Genomic DNA, 18,636 nt, shown 5'->3' on the forward strand with positions numbered 1-18,636 from the left:
ATAACCAAATAATAATAATATGATATTTGTGTTTTGTTATTTGATACATTTCTTGCTAGGTATTCTAACATCTTACATCTATTAGGAAGAAAAATGTCTGCCTCCTGTCAAATGAAAGAGTTTTCATGGAGTAGATCAGAAGGATCTCTGATTGACTTGGATGATGGAAGCCCTAATTGGACAGGTGTGTTGCTGGCATCCTGCCCTTTCAAGCAGAACTTCAGTCACTAGTCTCTGGTTGTGCTGGGAGTGCTCTGTAATAGTACTGTGGACAAGGGGCTTGTGAAGGTCCCCATCTTCTCAAGTGTGCCCTGTACAGGAGAAGTTCAATCCACAAGGACAGAAGAAGGAGGAGGCGATAGATGTTAGTCTGTAACCTGTACAGAATATAGCACAAAGGATGAAAAAACAAACAACCCCAAAATGAGCTGCTCTAGATTAATTTTTTGGAAACTACCAAGTGAGGAAGAATATGTAATCCAAAGTATTTTACTGCAATATCCTTTCTCTTTAAAATATAAACAAAGTAATTCCTCAAAGAATTTTGAAAAGACAGAGTAAGGAAATCCTTTCAGTTTCCTGGATAAACTGAGAGGGATTTTATTAAGTTGGCCAGGTTCTTGAACCTTTCTCTTCAGGTCATATAAAAATACCAACAGGTTCTGTCAGAAATAAAGCATGAACAATGGCAATACTATGTGGGTGTTAAAATTTTTAAGCAGAATCCTGAGTCATTTCAATCTTTTTTGTGGCTAGTTTTCAACATGGAAGATTAGGATTAGAGCAAGTCAAAGGGTTAAAAGTTTTGATGTTTTTCTTATCATTGCTCCTGGCATTTTTAAACCAATTGGTAATGGAAACTGAAGTAACTTGGTTTATGCAGAATAGAAGGGGATAAAAAACAAAATGGGAATATTTATATCTGTGTTTATTTTTGACAGATGACAAAGAGAATGAATTACATCCGAAGTCCCATTGGCCTAGAGAATTTAAGCAAGGTGCTCCTGGCATGTTCAAGACAAATCCTTTTTGGAATGAACTGTCTGCATCCAACCCTTTTCTAGATGACGTGGCTCAATCAAGCAATAGAGAAAAAAACAAAAAGCGGATATCTATCTTAAAAGAAGACCCTTATTTACTTTTTAGGGATTCAAATAATGGGGATTCAAACAACAGAGATTCTGCTGCTTCATCTGGAGATGAATTAAATATTGATTATCTGTATCTTCGCAAAACTTCAAAGAGATCTGCAAAGTATAGGAGTGCTTCCGATCTTTTGGATATTGTTGGGGCCAAGACTTTTGAACCTCCTCCTATAGCTCCATCCAACTACCTTCTGCCTCTAGACAGTGAATCGCTTCAGAATGATCGAGAAGCCTATAAAACAGCCTGGCTGAATCAACGACAGCTGGCCCGATCATGCCTAGATCTGAGTGTGATGAATCAGAGTCCAGGATGGGCACAGACTCAATCTGTAGAAACTCATATAGTATGTAAAGTGAGTCACGAAGGTGGCTCGGTGCAGCTTCCTGACTCAGATATTGCTGTCCATTTCCCTGAAGGTCATGTAGCACTTGGAGAATTTCAAGAGGTTGGCTTACGGGCTCTTCTCAACTCTCCATCATCTCTTAATCATGAGCATTCAACCACTATAAGCCCACTGATAGAACTCGCATTGAGTAACCTCAATACAACAGAAGCCATTTTGTTAGAAATGAAAATTGCAGCTGAGGTGAAAAAGGACCCCTTTAGTCAGGTTATGACTGAAATCGTATGTCTGTGTGGTGCCAGTAAAGAAGGCCCATTTGAAAAAATACACAACTGCTATATTTATAAAGATACTATACAAGTGAAGCTAACAGAGTTAAGTCACTTGATGTACATTGTGACCGTGGCCCAGACAAACACTCTTCATTCTCCTTCAGCAAGTGTTTGGGAATATATCCACAGAAAACTTTCAGTTGGAATTTATGGGCCCAAGCATATCCACCCCTCTTTCACTGCTGTGTTTGCACTGTTTAGTCACAATTATGTGCCAGAAAAGCTTAGAGTGTGTGACATTAAAAAAGGAGGAAAGAATATGCCCCCAGTTGTTTTCCAGTTGTGGGGGAAGCACACGTTTATCCTTGAGAAGCCGCAAGACCTGAGCATTTTTGTGGCCTCTTGTGATTCTGATTTTGAAGTGAAGGAAGAAGATCAAAGAAAAGAAATTAAGCAAGGGACACTGGAAGGGGGCGGTGAGGTGGTTCACCAACATTTTCCATTTTCTTTGGTCAACACAAGGAAAATACATCTGTTTGTCATCCGTGTTCAAGTTAAAGTCCCAAACGACAACCTCGTTTGCCACTTCTACATTACCACCCCTGAGCCAGCTCCAAAACTACTCCCTGGAATAGCTAAACAGGCAAACAGAGTGAAAAAACGTAAAGAGATCAGATCTGCACCTTTGCTGTCAATGCCAATAATTAAATACCCGGTCTTTCAAGATAAGCCTTTGAATGTGACCAGCTATGGCATAGCTTTGAAAACTGTGTTACGGCAAACGAAAATAGATTATTTGCTGGAGTATTTCAAAGGGGATACGATAGCGCTTCTTGGAGAAGATAAGGTGAAAGCTATCGGACAAGCTAGAATAAAAGAGTGGTATGTGGGAGTTCTTAGGAGGAAGGTCGGCCTTATCCACTGCAAAAATATCAAAGTGATAACCAAAGATCAAGCTCTAGATGTTGAAGACAGCGCCATCATGACCTGCAGCCTCCTTGCCCAAATTGCATTGCCTTTTAAAAAACTGACCTACATCTATTCGGCAATCTTATCCACTGTATCAGAAAAAATGTATGACTGGAATGCTTTGGCTGATGCCCTTGGGTTTTCACACATGTCTCTTGACGATTTCAATGAGGCACAGGCTGAGAAAGAATCAGAAAAAGTTGCATACATAGTGAAAAAGCTGAAGGAAGTTTGCCATGCAGACAGAAGTAGGAGGCGTTTCCTATATGAGCTCTCTGTTGTAAGTATGGTCAGATGGGTTGCCTTGATTCACAGGTGAAAGAATTGGTCATAATAAATCTAGGTGATTTGTTTCTGGTCCTGGTTACCCCACCCACCCTCATGGCCTATGGGCAGATATATTTAAACCAACAGGGCTGTTTGGAAATGAAAAGCTTTATTATCAGTGCAAGCAGCAGTTGCAATGGAAACTGACTTCCTATTTGGTTCTCCTCCATGCTTCACGATCAAGATTTTTTAAAAAAAATCTAGAGGTGAAAATGTGTACATTCCTAAATAACATAGAAGAAATAGAAAATAATCAGTGTGTGTTTTGGCCACAGGACAGTGGGTCACTGCCGATCAGCAACCTGTCACGTTCTCTGTTATGTTTAAGACTTACTAGTGGTGGTTTTTCTCCTACGGGAATCCAAAAAAGCTTCCTGAAATCTTCCTAGGTTCTTCAGCTTCCCCTCCATATCCCTTCAAAGCCCTGAGTGAAGCTAGGTAGGTTTGGGGAACCTAAAGCTGGCAACAGATCCTTGTGATCACTCCCAACAGATCCATGTGATCATCTGGTGAGTTAGATGCTCCTTGATTTTGTAATGTATTCGAGCCCTTTCTCCTCAGGCGTGCATGATCAGCATTTGCATCCAGACTGTTGTCATCCAGTGTTGCTCTTTGATGGTTATGCTTGGTTTGTGTCCTCCCTGCATCTTCTCTCTTCGGGTAAAGTGCTGTTTCCCATGATGGTTGCTCTGGGCTTTCTGAATCCTGGCTGCAAGCAACTTCTAGTCAATCTCTAACATGATATAATTGTTGGCATTGTAGCCCATCATGTTTTGCCCCCCTTTGCCCTGGAACTCTCCGAGTTTGCTTCCAGGGTGCATGCTTAGACTTTTCCTCCCAGTAAACTGATACCAGTGGCATGGCAGTTTTTTCCACTGGGAAAAATGGGAAGGTATATGAACACATGAAGCTGCCTTATGCTGAATCAGACCCTTGGTCCATCAAAGCCAGTACTGTCTACTCAGACCGGCAGCGGCTCTCCAGGGTCTCAGGCAGAGGTCTTTCACATCAACTACTTGCCTAGTCCCTTTAACTGGAGATGCCAGGGATTGAACCTGGGACCTTCTGCTTGTCAAGCAGATGCTCTACCACTGAGCCATCTTGATTTCTTATTATTCTGTACATATCAAATATGGGTAGTCACATCAAAGCCTTGAACCAAGTCTTCGTGACCCCTTATTAACAGCCATTTCGCTGTCCGCCTGCAGTTAGTAGAAATTATCTCTGGTGACCAAGCGCTGCAAACGTTCTCGGGTCTCAAGGATTAACATAAATATGTAGAGGCAGGCAAGTAAAGCGGGTTGTAAGTGGGTTGTTGACTTATTTGAAAGGTTTCCATGAATGTTTTGACTTTAGTGTTATATAGATGTTGATGGGGAAGAAAAAACTAGACATGAATAGCAAACAGCCATGTCTGTGTAACTCAAAACCTTGCATACTCCTGCACCAGAAATCAGTTCAATAAAAACATCACTTTACTTGTTTATTTTGATGTCTGTTAACTAGGGCATATATACTTTTTTGATTTATATTATACAGCCTTGAAGGTAAATGCACTGAGAGGAGACTCAAGGGATCCCTATCAGGGACACATCCTCATTATACAGTTGAAATTAACATAGCTCCTCACAGTGTTGTTCCAAGAATCCAGCAGAAAGTGCTAAAAAGGAAATAAGTGTGTTCGTTCTTGTTTATAATAAGCCGTAACCAGTCAAATGGGCAACTAAATGACAAGGGAGATCCAGTGTAAGTGCAAAGTGATGCACATGGGAACCAAGGTAAATCCTAATTTCACATATTTGCTGATGACACCTAAACTAACAGTAACTGTTGTTGACCTGTCAAAGACGCATGAAATCAGGGTCGGATTAAGACAGGCTGAGACCCCAAACTTGTTCCTGTTTTTGTGCTCATTAGCAGATTTCCCATTCTGACAAAAGGCACATTGTTTAAGCTTGACAAACACTGGCAATAATGGGTTTTGTTACTGTCAAGATACTACCGCAAGGATCTCTCATTACTTCTCTGCAGTTGTAAATTTAAACACAGACTTACAGGTAAAAGGTCTGTCTCTCCTTTGCAGCTTCTCTTCCCCAAGGCTATTTTCAGAATCGTGATACAGATGCTCTTGATAAAGTGAGCAGTATCTGCTTTTTTTAAAAAAAACATACACCACTGCTTCTTGCCTAAGAATACCAATTAAAACTCTGCAGACAAAGTTCTGTGACTGTGCTGGCCTGTGAAGAAAAACATTAAAACCAGCCATGTATTACCTTTTATTAGATACAGCCAAAATGTCACAAAACCGGGAGGCAGCTTAGAGTTTTCCCATACCTCTTCAGCAAGGTGGATTTTCAGTACTAAATATAAAAAGGAAGAAAGAAAAGTGGGTAGGAATGTTTCCAGGCATGATGTCAAAGCCCCATCTATTGTCTGAAGTAGTCTTAAAATGAAGTAAAAGAAGTTAGGAAGGTCGGTTATAAATATTTCAATAAATAAATTAGATGATGGTGGGTGCAAAACAGATTTTAAGTGTGACCAAAGGCTGCAGGGCTACATGAACAAAACATGTCTGCTGCTTCCCTTTGAAAATAGACATGTCAGGTATAATTCAGATCTCTCTCAAGACTTAATCAAACATGTGTGTCCTTGTAAATTTGATACCAGAAGTGAAGAAAAACGTAAACACCATTTTATCACCAGAGCTGGAGATTAAGTGTTGGTGCTATAATAAAGAGTCAATAGAAGTGTTACTTGGTGGTTGGAGGGCTTGTAACTCCCTATCAACAGTCCCATTTTGGAGGCAGAGTAATAGTAAAGGGATTCTATAGAGGGAGGAAGGGCACCTACTGCTACCCACCGATTGGATTTGGGCTACTGTTCCCCCCTCTTCTGTTAAGGAGTCTAACTTGACATGGCAAGACAAAGTTCATCCATGGTAACCTAATGCTTGTAGACCCTGCCCCCCCCCCCCGGGTATAATCAGGTAAATTTTTTTATTTTTTTTATTTTTACATGAACAAATAAAATAAAATAAATCATTTTATGGTACAGAATAATAAAGTACAAAAAGTTAAAGTATGTTAGTTGAATCAAGTAAAAAATAAATCCATTTATAGTACCTATAGTACCCACCAACCACCAATGGTGTACCCCCTCATATCCTCCCACCACCGTGCAGAACTTCCGGAGAAGTGTCTTAGCAGGTTAGTATTACAACAGTTTACCATACTATTAAGCTTTTAAAAGATTATATCTATAGCCCATTCACAAAATTAGTAAGGTTCGTCTTGGCCAGTTTATCCCAATATGCAAAGGCCTTTAACCAGGACTTTTTTTTTAATATGATTTTTATTGATTTTCACTGTACAGGGAGGGAATATATATATATGTATATATATATAATTTTCATACAATAAAAAAAGAATCACATTAATAAGTAATATTCCATTTGTCATCTTCAGCCTTTGCCTTTGCCTGCCCTTTAGTGAGCTAGTGAATTTATCTAATGTTCCATTAACAATCTGGCAGCTTATTGTCTTCTAGTTAGTCTCTACTAATTGGATATCTATAGAACCCGTTCTTCTTTCCCTGATCCATTTCAGTATTGTTTATTTTTTCATTCATATCGTCATCTTATCTCCCATGAACACGCTTTAATAGTTTATCTTATTGTTGGAATGTGATGCAAGTTAACTGTTAATTTTGTAATACTCATAAAATGATTTCCATCTTTCTTGGTGTTGTTCTGATGTGTTTTCTTTCAATAAATCTGTTAGTTTGTCCATCGATACATATTTGTGAGATTTGTCAATCCATGTTTGAATTTTTGGAAGATTGTTCGATTTCCATACTGATGCCATTACCACCCTTGCTGCTGTTACCAAATATTTTACCATGTCCTGCTGATTTTTATTCATCGTATCTGGTGTTTTATTTAAAAGATACATCTTGGGGTCGTATTTTATATGTATCCCCATAATCCCTTCCAGATTTATGTGTATTTTTTCCCAAAATTTTTGCACCAGCTCACATGACCACCAGCAATGGAAGAATGTTCCCTTAATTTTTTGACATTTCCAACACAAGCCCGATGTCGGTTTATTCATGTTTTGAATGTCGCTTGGCGTTATATGCCATCGGTGCAGCATCTTTAGCCAATTCTCATGGATGCTTCAGCATCTGGTAAATTTGATATTTCTTCGGAATAGTTGTTCCCATTCATCTAACGTTATTGTCTCGTTGAAATTCTCCATCCACTTTATTTGGCAATTTTTAACTTGTTCTTGTTCTGTGTCATGAATTATTAATAGTTTATAATTTTTACCCAATAAATGTTCTTTGGCCTTGCAGATTAACTGCTCAGATTTTGTTTCGGGCTTTAATTTCCCCCTTATCATGCAGTCTTCCCTAAACCTTGATAGCAATTGATGATGCTTTAGCCATGATATCTGTGGGTGGATAACTTGGATTTCTTGAAGGGATTTGAATGTTGTATCTTCATTTAACAAGTCTCTATGTTTTATTGCCCCATATTTACATCTTTCTTCTTTAGTTCCATAAACATTGAAGGGGGTCATCATTAGTGAGGGAGTGGGACATAGTCTTGGTTTAAGTTTCCGCCATATTTTTATCATATTTTCCACGATTATGTGTCCCTTGATTTTATTCATATATTTCGTAGAGTCTTTTCCCCAAAGTAAGTAGTGTGCTCCGCATTGAAGTCCCTCCAATTCTAGTTTGATATTCCTCTCATCGGGATGCACTATCCAGTCCTTAATTCCTACTAGCATTGCCGCTTGGTGATATAATTTTAAATTCGGGAGTGATAATCCTCCTCTTCTTACATCATCTTCCATAATTTTGCATTTTATTCTTGGTCGTTTTTCCTCCCAGATGAACTTATTGATCTTTCGTTGCCAGATAGTAAATATTTTATCTCCGATTTCTATTGGAATCATTTGGAACAAAAAGTTGAGCCGTGGAAGAATATTCATTTTTACGATAGCTATCCTGCCCATCCATGATAATTTTAATTTAGACCATGAGTTTACATTTTTTCTATCTTATTCCAAACAGCTTCATAATTGTTTTATAGATATCCTCATTCTTCTTCGGTACAATAATTCCTAAATACTTAATTGGCTTTGTTGATATTAGACATCCTGAGTGCTTTGTAATTATTGCTTCTTCTTCCTTTTAACCAAGACTTTTTGAATTCTTCCATGTCTTTTCCATGAAGGGAATCTCTTAGTTTGGCCATTCGCACATAAAACCATAGTTTCTCTCTCCAGTCTTTAATTGTAGGTCTATTTACCAGCTTCCAGGATCTTGCTATTGTGATTCTCGCCGCCGCCAAGCTATATTGACATATGACTCTGTCACTTCTACTGATATTGTGGGAAATATTGTGAGGGTGCCACCATGGATGACAATGATGGGCCACAAAGGACAAAATTAAATCTTAAGAGTGTTCTCCTAAGTTTGGATAGTCTTAACTCTGTAGAGGAAGAATTATGAAGAACACAAAGAGATTTTGATTTTCTACAAGTATTAAATTACGTTCTTTTGTATCGGTGTTACTGGTCAGAATTCCCTTTTATGGTTTACAGAAGTCTTACAGTGCATTCCTAAGGAGAGTTACTCCAGTCTAAGCCCATTCGGGCTTAGACTGGAGTAGCTCTCCTTTGGAATGCACTGTTAGACTAGTACAAGTTCTGTGAAGTGTGGCACCCAATTTTTGCCACTTGAGCTGAGGTGAAAGAGTTCTGTAACAGCAGTATCCCATAAACCATCCATTGGCTATTTTTGTAGCGTTCAGAGGCAGCTGTTTTATATGTTTCTTATAAGATCCATTGAGTAGTAAGTTATTTCAAGGGGAAGAATTTAAGACTTGTACTCTCTCGCAGTTCCTTTTATTGAGTCTTTGGCCTAGCAGACTGAAATATAGCTTTTCTAATGATGTATGTTATATTTACAAGGTGGTAGAAAGAATTCAGAGAGAGGTAAACCATTGAAGACCCCCTCCTCTTTTGACTTAATGATCATGTAAACCCTGTAAGGTAGACTATTGACAGACATTTTTTTCTCCTAAACAAAGTTAATTCAGTTTTACCCTATTGTAAAGTCATTATTCAGGGCAAAACTCTTGATGATTTCTGCTGGAATTTTCTTTGGCTAATGACTATAGGCAGCACTGTCTGGATCTCCTTAATCAGGAATAATGAGTAAATACTATTATTGATTGAATGTGATTATGCAATCTGAAAACAAACCTGAGATTTGCTTAACAATTTTTACTCCAGGAGCAGCATACAGTTTTGGCAGCACTGGGGTAGACTGAAAGCTAGAGGACCTCTTTAATTTTCCTCCTTTTAAAATCTGGCTTTTATTGTTCTGTTTGTAAATGACAGTTTTAACTAGTAGCCAGACTTTAATTTGTGAGCTGTTTGGAGAAGTTATTGGTCAGTTGAATTTATGTAAACTTTTGAAAATCCATATCTGGTTTGGATTAAAAATATAGTAGCATCTGATATCTATGTGGTTGGAGAGAGCTGGCAGATATTTTCCCATTACATCCTAGTAGGGATCCTTTCTGGGCCATATGCATTTAACAGCTTAACTGTAAATGTATTCATTTTGATGTGACAGGGCATGTGGGAGTGACTTGCCATGTCCATGGAACATTGCTCAGTGGTTGAGTGTATGCTTTGAGTGAAGTGAATACCTGGCATGTCCAATACAGAACTGAAAAGGACAATTGTCTGAGTTTTTGGAGAGCTGCTGCCAGTCAGTGTATAATGCACTGAGCTAGGTGGAGTTCTGGTCTGACCTGGTGTAATAAAGCTTCGTTTTCTTTGCATTTCACCCCCCTGGTGTTTGATGATGTTGATATAGGGGTGTTTCATATGATTGAAGCAATATCAGGAACAAGTCATCTGTTCCAAGCAGAAGCCTGAAGACCTTATGATACCAATGGCATTCCCCACAGTCAAGGTACCTGAGGTTTAGGCACCACATAGTACTGATTGATTTCCACATCTTCTTTAATTTCTGACAGCTTAATGTCTTTGAGCTTTTTTCATTCCGACCCTAAACACAAATAATACTGAAATATCAATCTTTTAAAGCTTAAAAAGTTTACAATATCTTCAACTATAAGAAATATTTTATTGTAGCTGAATTATTCCTAGCTCTTTCCAATGGAAGCCTCCTTGTTTGCAAATAGTAATAAAAAGGTAATTCAGTTCAGCATTTTCATTAACCACTGCATATTTTTAAGCATTTAAATTTGAAATCTCGATATTGGAAAAAATCTGTTTTTTCCACTCCTGGGTTATAAAATTGGTTCCAACTGAGATTTGAAATAGCAAAGCAATGTGATGTCAATTTAAATATTTTTAATCTCTTCTGTAAAATGGATTTTTCTGTGAAAAGCATATGAAAAGTGGCTTGGTAAGGGTAAAACATGTTCCTAAGTATTAATCTTCTGAATGGCTTATTTGTTGTTGAAGACTGCTGGAGAATATAACTATCAAATTTGTGTCTGCAGGCACTTTTGAAGCTGGATCGCCAAGGATTACTAGCACGCATTACCCAGGACACCGTTGTGTTTACTGCAGCTGTAAAACTAGGGAAAGGATGGAGAGAGTTGGCAGAAAAATTAGCCCGACTCACAAAACAACAAATCGAAGCTTATGAAATTCCCCACCGGGGGAAAAATGGGGATATTCCTCCAGAGGTGAGGCTTCAAGGTCTTTCATTCTTTTGCTAAAGGCTAGGATGCATTTTAGTTGGGGGTCAGAAAAGTTTGTAAAAGTTTAAAGTGTTTTGAGAGGGGATACTGTTTTCCAAGGTGCACACATGTTTCTTTTGGCCCCCTGTGGCCTCTGGCCAAACACATTGTCACATTGTTCATGTTTTTGAAATGATAGCACAACCTGTCAGGCTTGTTTGCTGGAGGGGAAATCAGGATGGCTGTACACAACAACAGACTGTGATGCTTTGTTTAAACCACCTTTAAACAGTTCACCATTTTCTTCCCTTCCAGCTGGGACAGTAATTTTTGAGATCATGAGTTGCTTTTTTATTTTTTAGTGTCCTGATATAACTCAAATTCACTTCTCAATCCATCCAAACCCACTTGGCTCATTAAGGTGATGAACACCATGTTGCTGATGGCAGACTGTAGGCTAGCAGGAACATATCTAATTTCCCTGACCCAACATGTTGGATTCCTTTTTATAGCTCTTATTTATTTTTAGGACTCTGCACATTCCCCATGAGATCTCAGCTTCTCCGTTTCCTCAATTCATCTGCATGTTATTACTTCTCAGATCTGTACTTGTGCTCTTCTATCAGCATACATTTTTACAAGTTGTCTCTAATAAGATACATCAAAGTTATTACGGGTTAAGGGAATATTGGTAGCAATAATCATGATGGTGGCAATTCCACCTGCCATCCACCTGCCACTGAAGTCTGTGGTGTAATTTTCTTATATGACAATCTGGTAGAGTCTTTAAAATCACCATAATTGCCAGTGCAAGCAGACAACTATGAACTTAGGACACGTTTGTGGAATATAATGGAAATAAGCTACATGGAAATTGCTGTCGCAGAATCTGGTGGAGGCAATATCCCTTCCAGGGTGTCAGGCACTCCAGGATTTCCCAGCAGGGGCAATTCCCCCCCCCCCCAAGGACTCTCAGGTAGCATCATGAAGGTGCTCAGGCTGTCGGGTTCTCAAGTTCAGTCAGTCCTGCTTGTCTTTGTAGCAACGAGTTCCTAGGAGGCACAGGGCTAGTTCTGTTTGTTTTTGAAAAGATAAGAGGGGGAGGGGACCTTCAGTTAGGGTTGCCAACCGCCAGATACTAGCTGGAGATCTCCTGCTATTACAACTGATCTCCAGCCAATAGAGATCAGTTCACCTGGAGAAAATGGCCGCTTTGGCTATTGGATTCTATGGCATTGAAGTCCTTCCCCTCCTCAAATCCCTCCCTCCTCAGGCTCCGCCCCAAAAACCTCCTGCCAGTGGCGAAGAGGGACCTGGCAACCCTACCTTCCTTTGATAACACTGTCTGTGAAGAAACAATAGTGAGAGAGAGAGCATGGAAGGGGGAAGGGCAAGATCACTCCATCTAGCAATCAGGAGGCCTCAGTGGTTGGACTGAGGAATGCATTTCCTATGGTCTGCAGCACGAACTCTGATATAAATAGAGCAAGATCCGAGGCCAGTATTATGCAAAATTGGCCTCTGTGATTGACTTCCAGTATGAGTAGGGTTGCCAGCTCTGGGTTGGGAAATACCTGGAGATTTTTGGGATGGAGCCTGAGGAAAGTGGGGTTTGGGGAGGGGAAGGACATCAATGCCATAGAGTCCAATTGCCAAAGTGGCCATTTTCTCCAGATGAACTAATCTCGGCTGGAGATCAGTTGCTTAACCAGAAACAGCTCAGAGGAACCGCTGTTTCCCCCCATGGATAAATCTATGTATAGTCATCTCCAAAAGGACAAATAGCTCCCTGGGGCAATTCCAGGTCAGAAAAGCAGTGTGGGGAGGAAGACTTTTAAATTCCTTCTCTTGCCATAGTCCCATTCTGATTTGGGCCCCTTCATGATTGGAAACTGAGTTCTGAGTGTGGAACTCGCAAGGCACATCTGATTGAAAGCCTTCATGGTGGACCTGGGAAAGATATGAGGATCACACAATACATAGTTAGGATCTTTATTTAGCAGTAAGGCCCATTATCTTCTCACTAAACCAACAAAGGATCAGGTTTAAGAAATCCCTGATAGTTAAAAATATTGTCGAAGGCTTTCACGGTCAGAGTTCATTGGTTCTTGTAGGTTATCCGGGCTGTGTAACCATGGTCTTGGAATTTTCTTTCCTGACGTTTCGCCAGCAGCTGTGGCAGGCATCTTCAGAGTAGTAACACTGAAGGACAGTGTCTCTCAGTGTCAAGTGTGTGACACACTTGACACTGAGAGACACTGTCCTTCAGTGTTACTACTCTGAAGATGCCTGCCAGAGCTGCTGGCGAAACGTCAGGAAAGAAAATTCAAAGACCACGGTTACACAGCCCGGATAACCTACAAGAACCATCCCTGATAGTTACCTTGTTCTTTCAAAGGCTCAGAATGGCCTTTTAGGCTTCCAGATTTATACCAGTATTCTCTTACATGTTTCTGGGCCTCATGTGATCATATTGGAAGACCGTGACTTTTAAACCAGACTAATTTCAAACCCTCAAGAAAATTTATTCTTCGGGGGAACTGTCCATTATCCACAGAGGATTCTTTGTCACATAAAGGGCTAGATTTTACAATGATCTTATCCTGTCTTTGTGAGTCTAGCAGCATTTTTATTTTGAGCTGTTTGTCACAAACAGCCACAGAAGTCTCATAGAGGCTTCTACAGTGGTGTATTAAACTGTCAGTGTGAATAATTAAATGAAATATTTGCAGCAACCACATAACTGCCTTTGGGGGTCTGTCAGCATATAAAGCTTTCATTGTCCTCTGGTTCCAATTTATAGGTTGGCTTTTCCCAGCAAAAGGCCAGGCTCTGTTTGCTATCTTTGCTCACCTTCAAGGCATCATTGTTAGGCAGATCCCTGTTCCTAGGCAGAGGAGTCTGCTCTGACACAGTAATAGTGGAGCAGACATTGGACATCAGGCTCCCTGAACTTAGGTTATCAACCTCCAGGTGGGGCTGGGAGATCTCCCAGAATTCGAACAGATCTCCAGGCAATAGAGATTAGAGAACTGAAAATGATCCAGAAAGGATGGAATATTGAGAGTAACCAGAATCAATTAAAGGGAAGACAGTTTAAAGGATCCTTCAAGGGTAGATTCTTGAGGAGGTGTCAAATTGTTGTCCCCTCATGTAAATCTTTGCAGCACCGCAATTTGCGATATCTCATAAAATGGACTCCATTTTTATAATGACAGCTGCAAAACCATCTACTGCAGTCGGAGCCCCATGGCACAGAGTGGTAAGATGCAGTACTGCAGTCCAAGCTCTGCTCATGACCTGAGTTCGATCCTGACAGAAGTCGGTTTCAGGTAGCCGGCTCAAGGATGACTCAGCCTTCCATCCTTCCGAGGTCGGTAAAATGACTCCCAGCTTGCTGGGGATAAAGGGAAGATGACTGGGGAAGGCACCGGAAAACCACCCCATAAACAAAGTCTGCCTAGTAAACTTCGGGATGTGACATCACCCCATGGGTCAGGAATGACCCGGTGCTTGCACAGGGGACCTTTACCTTTACAGTTGGGTAAGGAGAGGGATTTCTCCATACTTGGAACTCCCAAGGTATGCAGGAAAGTATGACTTCATAAATTAATCCAATGATACCCCCTCCAAATCCCTCTCAGTCTGATAAAGGCTGAAAGTGCTCTAGAAGGAAAAGTTGGGAGTAGTTGAGGGATTTGTAAAAAGAATAAAAATGGAGAGGGAGGGAGAAAACAATCTGCTCAAGCCCTGAGAGTTTTTCTGTAATGCCAACAGTATTATTGAAGACCCTCACTTTTCTTTCTAAAGTTATTGCTGAGATTTTCTTCTCTGCTTTTGCAGTCTCTGTGCTATAATCTCTGCCCCTGCCTGTCTTTGTTCCAGTTCAGATGATTGTAAAACACCTCTGCTAAGCACTTCAATGCTTCTTGGCTAGGATTATGTCATTCTCTCCTGGAATCTTTGCAGTAATCTTGTGTAAAGTGGTTAGGCCTTTATACCTCTCTATTTCCCTGTGTCCCTGTTTATCTCCTCTTCTCACATTTTCTGTTTCCTTAATATTCATTCCACCCTGTGTGAATTCATTGCTGATTGATCCCTAAGCTTCCATTATCAATGTTTTTTTGCTTTTATGTAGCCACATGCATGGTAATTTACATCTATATGAGCCTGTCTGTCAGGTAAAATCAGTATTGGGGGCCTGCTTTTGTGTGCAGCCACATTCAGAGGCAAGATCTTTTCTGTTATGATGTTTTCATTATGGAACAGTCTCTCCCTAAATGTGGTCAGCTTTAAGGGTCAAGCAAAAACACTGTTATTGTCTTGAAGCTTTTGTTGGTTCAGCTTTCTGTTGACTTTTCCTCTGGCCTGAGTTGGATTATATTTCTAGCTTTTCAGCAACAACTCTGGCCTTTAGCCCCTTGACCTTTCTCTCGAAATGTGTTCTGTTTAGTATATTGATCTTTGTGCCAGGGAGGCTGCAGAGGGTCAGGCAGCCCTGTCCCTAGTAGAGGACTTTGCAGCTCTCTCTGTGGGCATCCCAGAAGATGAATCAGTGAGGACCAGAGAAGCTACACACAAGTTGAGGGCCAGCAAGACACGCCTGCCCAGGAATAAGCCAGCTGGGCAGAGGCTGGCAGGCATTAGCAGCTACCATGGGAGGGGAGAGGATCTCCCTCTGGTAGCAGGAATGTTAGCAGGAATGTGAAGGAAGGCAAGGAGGGGAGTGACTAGGGTTGCCAACCTCCAGGTATAGCTTGAGATCACCCGCTATTACAACTGATCTCCAGCTGATAGAGATCAGTTCACCTGGAGAAAATGGGCGCTTTGGCAATTGGCGTTTATGGCATTGAAGTCCCTCCCCTCCCCAAACCCCACCCTCCTCAGGCTCCTCCCCAAAAACCTCCTGCCGGTGGCGAAGAGGAACTTGGCAACCCTAGGAGTGACCCAGATCAAGGATCCGGGTTCAGCTATTAGGACAGGCCTTAAAAGAGATAGCCTGCTGGATTCTAGGGCTGGAGAAGTGGGGAAGCAAGTGGCTGTAGGGGAGGAGTGACGTGACTTTCCTCCATGGAAAGAAGCTCCTTTGTAACAAGGGACAGAGTAATGAGTAAAGACTATTGCTAAGTAACTCACTGTCTGCTGTTTTCTTGCACCAGAACCCATGGCCAGATGGATGAGCGGTCACCCCTGCTTTCAATATTTTGGAACTGATAGGGCATCAACTATTTAGCACCCCAATAATTAGTTTCTCTTGTTGGGAAATATCCTTATTTTATTGTTTCTGATTTCACAGTTTTCATCTGTGAGCATCCATCATTCATACCATTTAATAACAGCAGCATATAAACACAGGCTTTTTTGTTAGGAGAATCTTAACAGCTGTGGTGCAAGTGTCGTCAATGAAATTACACAAAAATACTTTCTTGCAGAATTCTCTAAAAGGCGTTTCAAAAAAAGAACTTGCTTGTTCAAGCAGTCTGTCTGTGCAGGGACTCCTATCGCATTTCTTTGCCCCTCTGCAGCTTTTCTTTGCTGTTAAGTGCAACGGGGATAAGAACGAGTAGCGCTCTATCCTGCCCTAGGTTCTAATTGTAAAACTGATGAGGAAGAACAAGGCAGCCAAAACACAGCTTCATTTTCAGCCCTGGCTGAGTTTGCAGAACTGCCATTAAGGAAGCCCATCATTTTATTTGCAAATCAAGCTTAACTGAGCACACTTGATCCAGGAAGTCCTTGAGAGGTTCAAGGTTATTTTTTGCCCTCTCAGTCACAAGTCTTTGGTATGTCTTCAGCAAGGAGGCTGACATTCTGACTCCATAACTGTTGGTGATAATTTCACTCTCTACTTGTGGTTTTTACTTTAAAAGCAACATGTCCTTTCAGACATGGAAGCTTGTGACAGCAACTTTTAGATGCTCCCTTCCCCTCCCAGTCAAGTCCCTTACAGCTATTCTTTATAACACTCTTGTAGACCCAATCTTGGAAGTAAGTGCTTCTTGAGCTATTCATGTAATGTGTCTTTTTGAAGTTGAAACCTAAGAAAAATATCATCATGCAGATTTGCATTATGTGACTTCTCCCAGTCTTCTTTGCCTGCTGATTTCTTCAGTTTTTGCTGCTATTGCACCTTCCAGAAGACTCTCCTGCAAAGGATGAAGACATTATCAGGAATTCGAAAAGATCATTTTTCTTCCCTCCCAGCGTTTTAATTGATTGTTGGAAATTATGTATTGGTTCTTTTAAAGTTGTTAGCTGCTATGAGCCTGGCCCTGGCCAGGAAATACCGTGGGGTATAAATTGAATAACATTAATAACAATAACAATAACAATAACAAACTAGGTTTCTTGCAGTTCATGTCTGATGAACAATATCCTACTATAGGGAGTTTTCCCCTAGTCAGTGGCCATATCTTGAATCAAGATTTCTCCCCTCTTAATGGACAGTCATCTTTGGGCTGGTTTTGTTAATTGGAGTTTGGCTTAGGGTCAGGTTTTATGGGTTATGCTTTATTTGACATACAAACTATAAGGCAGTGCTGTCTCTCTCTTTCTGTGGTATATCTTGCAGGATCTTGCATTGGTTCTCCTAATTCATTAGTATCTGAAAGTTTATTTCTCAACCCTGCTGTGTGGAAACTTTTAAAAATGGAGATACTTGGAACTGATCTTGGGACCTACACACGTCAAAAGCCTCTGTTCTACTATTTTACTGCCCCTCCTGTATGGTTCTTTCCAAAACCACAAATCTAAGTGTGTATGCCAAAGAGTAAATTTATTTTACTCAAACCATGATTCTATCCCCACCCCAAAAAAATAGCTAATGCATGCAGGAAATACATGTGTAATCTTCTTGGTTATTCATTCTCAACCTGAATGGCTCTTCCTTTAATCCAAAGTCATAGGGGTCATTTTGTGAAATTAGCATAAGGTTGGTGACTAAATTTGTACCCCAGAACCCTTTGGAGGGACTCTGTTTGGAGAACAAATGTAAATAATGTGTTGAAGAAACCTCAGCTATTACCTACAAATATTATGGTACTTTTCAGGGGGGAAATACCCTTCAGCTCTTAAAAAAGAATTGTTTTGTGGTTACTGATTCCATTAAGAATTTAATGACTGTGGTAAAACTGGGTTTTTACCTAGGCTTTTTATACTGGAGTATGCATTGTGAGAACAGTTTCAGTATGTTCGGAAACAAAATCTTTTTTTTTTGTTCTTTAAAGAGAGTGTTTTCATGTTTACTGTTGAGTTGCTGTGAAATCTAAGCATGTGATCACTGATACATATTCATGTTGCAGATGATGTGGAAGCCAGCGTATGATTTTCTGTATACCTGGGGAGCTCACTATGGAGACAGCTACAGGGACATGTTGCAAGACCTGCAGTCTGCACTGGACAAAATGAAAAATCCTGTAACCAAGCAGTGGCGAGAATTAACTGGAGCGCTGATTCTGGTGAACTGCATGGAGGTTCTCCGAGTAAATGCCTTCTCCAAGATGGATGAAGAATAAAATCTCTGTCTGATTTATGAACACGCTGTTGGAATTACCTGCCTGAAATGCAAAACTGGAGTGTTTGCATTACGAACCATATGTGCCTCCACCTGTGAAAATTGCAGCTATTGTGTTGGCTTTAATAGTTTATAGCTTTTAAAAACCGAGTCTTTTTTTCCCCCAGCAGCAGTACTTGTATCTTGCTTTTACTCATTCCTGTATATGGAGTAGTGTTTCTCAAATAGGTTGCCAACTCCAGTTTGGGATATTCCTAGAGATTTGGGGGGGGGGTGCCTTGGGAAGGCAAAGCTTGAGGAGGGGAGGGAGCTCAGCAAGGATGTGATGCCA

General features: G+C 40.5%; 1 protein-coding gene and 1 non-coding gene across 2 annotated transcripts; one reads left to right on the plus strand and one right to left on the minus strand.

Annotated features, from left to right (window-relative positions):
* Positions 1-93: 93 nt before the first annotated feature.
* Positions 94-18,308, plus strand: MACC1 (MET transcriptional regulator MACC1). The gene is made up of 4 exons (XM_056857511.1): positions 94-184; positions 942-3,010; positions 10,610-10,798; positions 18,094-18,308. Exons 1-4 carry the CDS (start codon positions 94-96, stop codon positions 18,304-18,306), a joined length of 2,562 nt encoding a protein of 853 aa, XP_056713489.1. The 3' UTR covers positions 18,307-18,308.
* TRNAV-GAC (transfer RNA valine (anticodon GAC)) lies at positions 4,092-4,158 on the minus strand. Its single transcript has one exon. It is a non-coding gene; the product is annotated as a tRNA-Val (tRNA).
* Positions 18,309-18,636: the final 328 nt, after the last annotated feature.

Source organism: Euleptes europaea, chromosome 11 (genome assembly GCF_029931775.1).
Source record: "Euleptes europaea isolate rEulEur1 chromosome 11, rEulEur1.hap1, whole genome shotgun sequence".
Classification (NCBI taxonomy): domain Eukaryota; kingdom Metazoa; phylum Chordata; class Lepidosauria; order Squamata; family Sphaerodactylidae; genus Euleptes; species Euleptes europaea.

Excerpts from the sequence above, each read along its gene's own strand:
- MACC1 (XM_056857511.1), top strand. The coding sequence starts at position 94 with ATGTCTGCCTCCTGTCAAATGAAAGAGTTTTCATGGAGTAGATCAGAA. Across the intron at positions 185-941 it reads TGGAAGCCCTAATTGGACAG|ATGACAAAGAGAATGAATTA; the intron begins GTGTGTTGCTGG and ends TATTTTTGACAG. Across the intron at positions 10,799-18,093 it reads ATGGGGATATTCCTCCAGAG|ATGATGTGGAAGCCAGCGTA; the intron begins GTGAGGCTTCAA and ends TTCATGTTGCAG.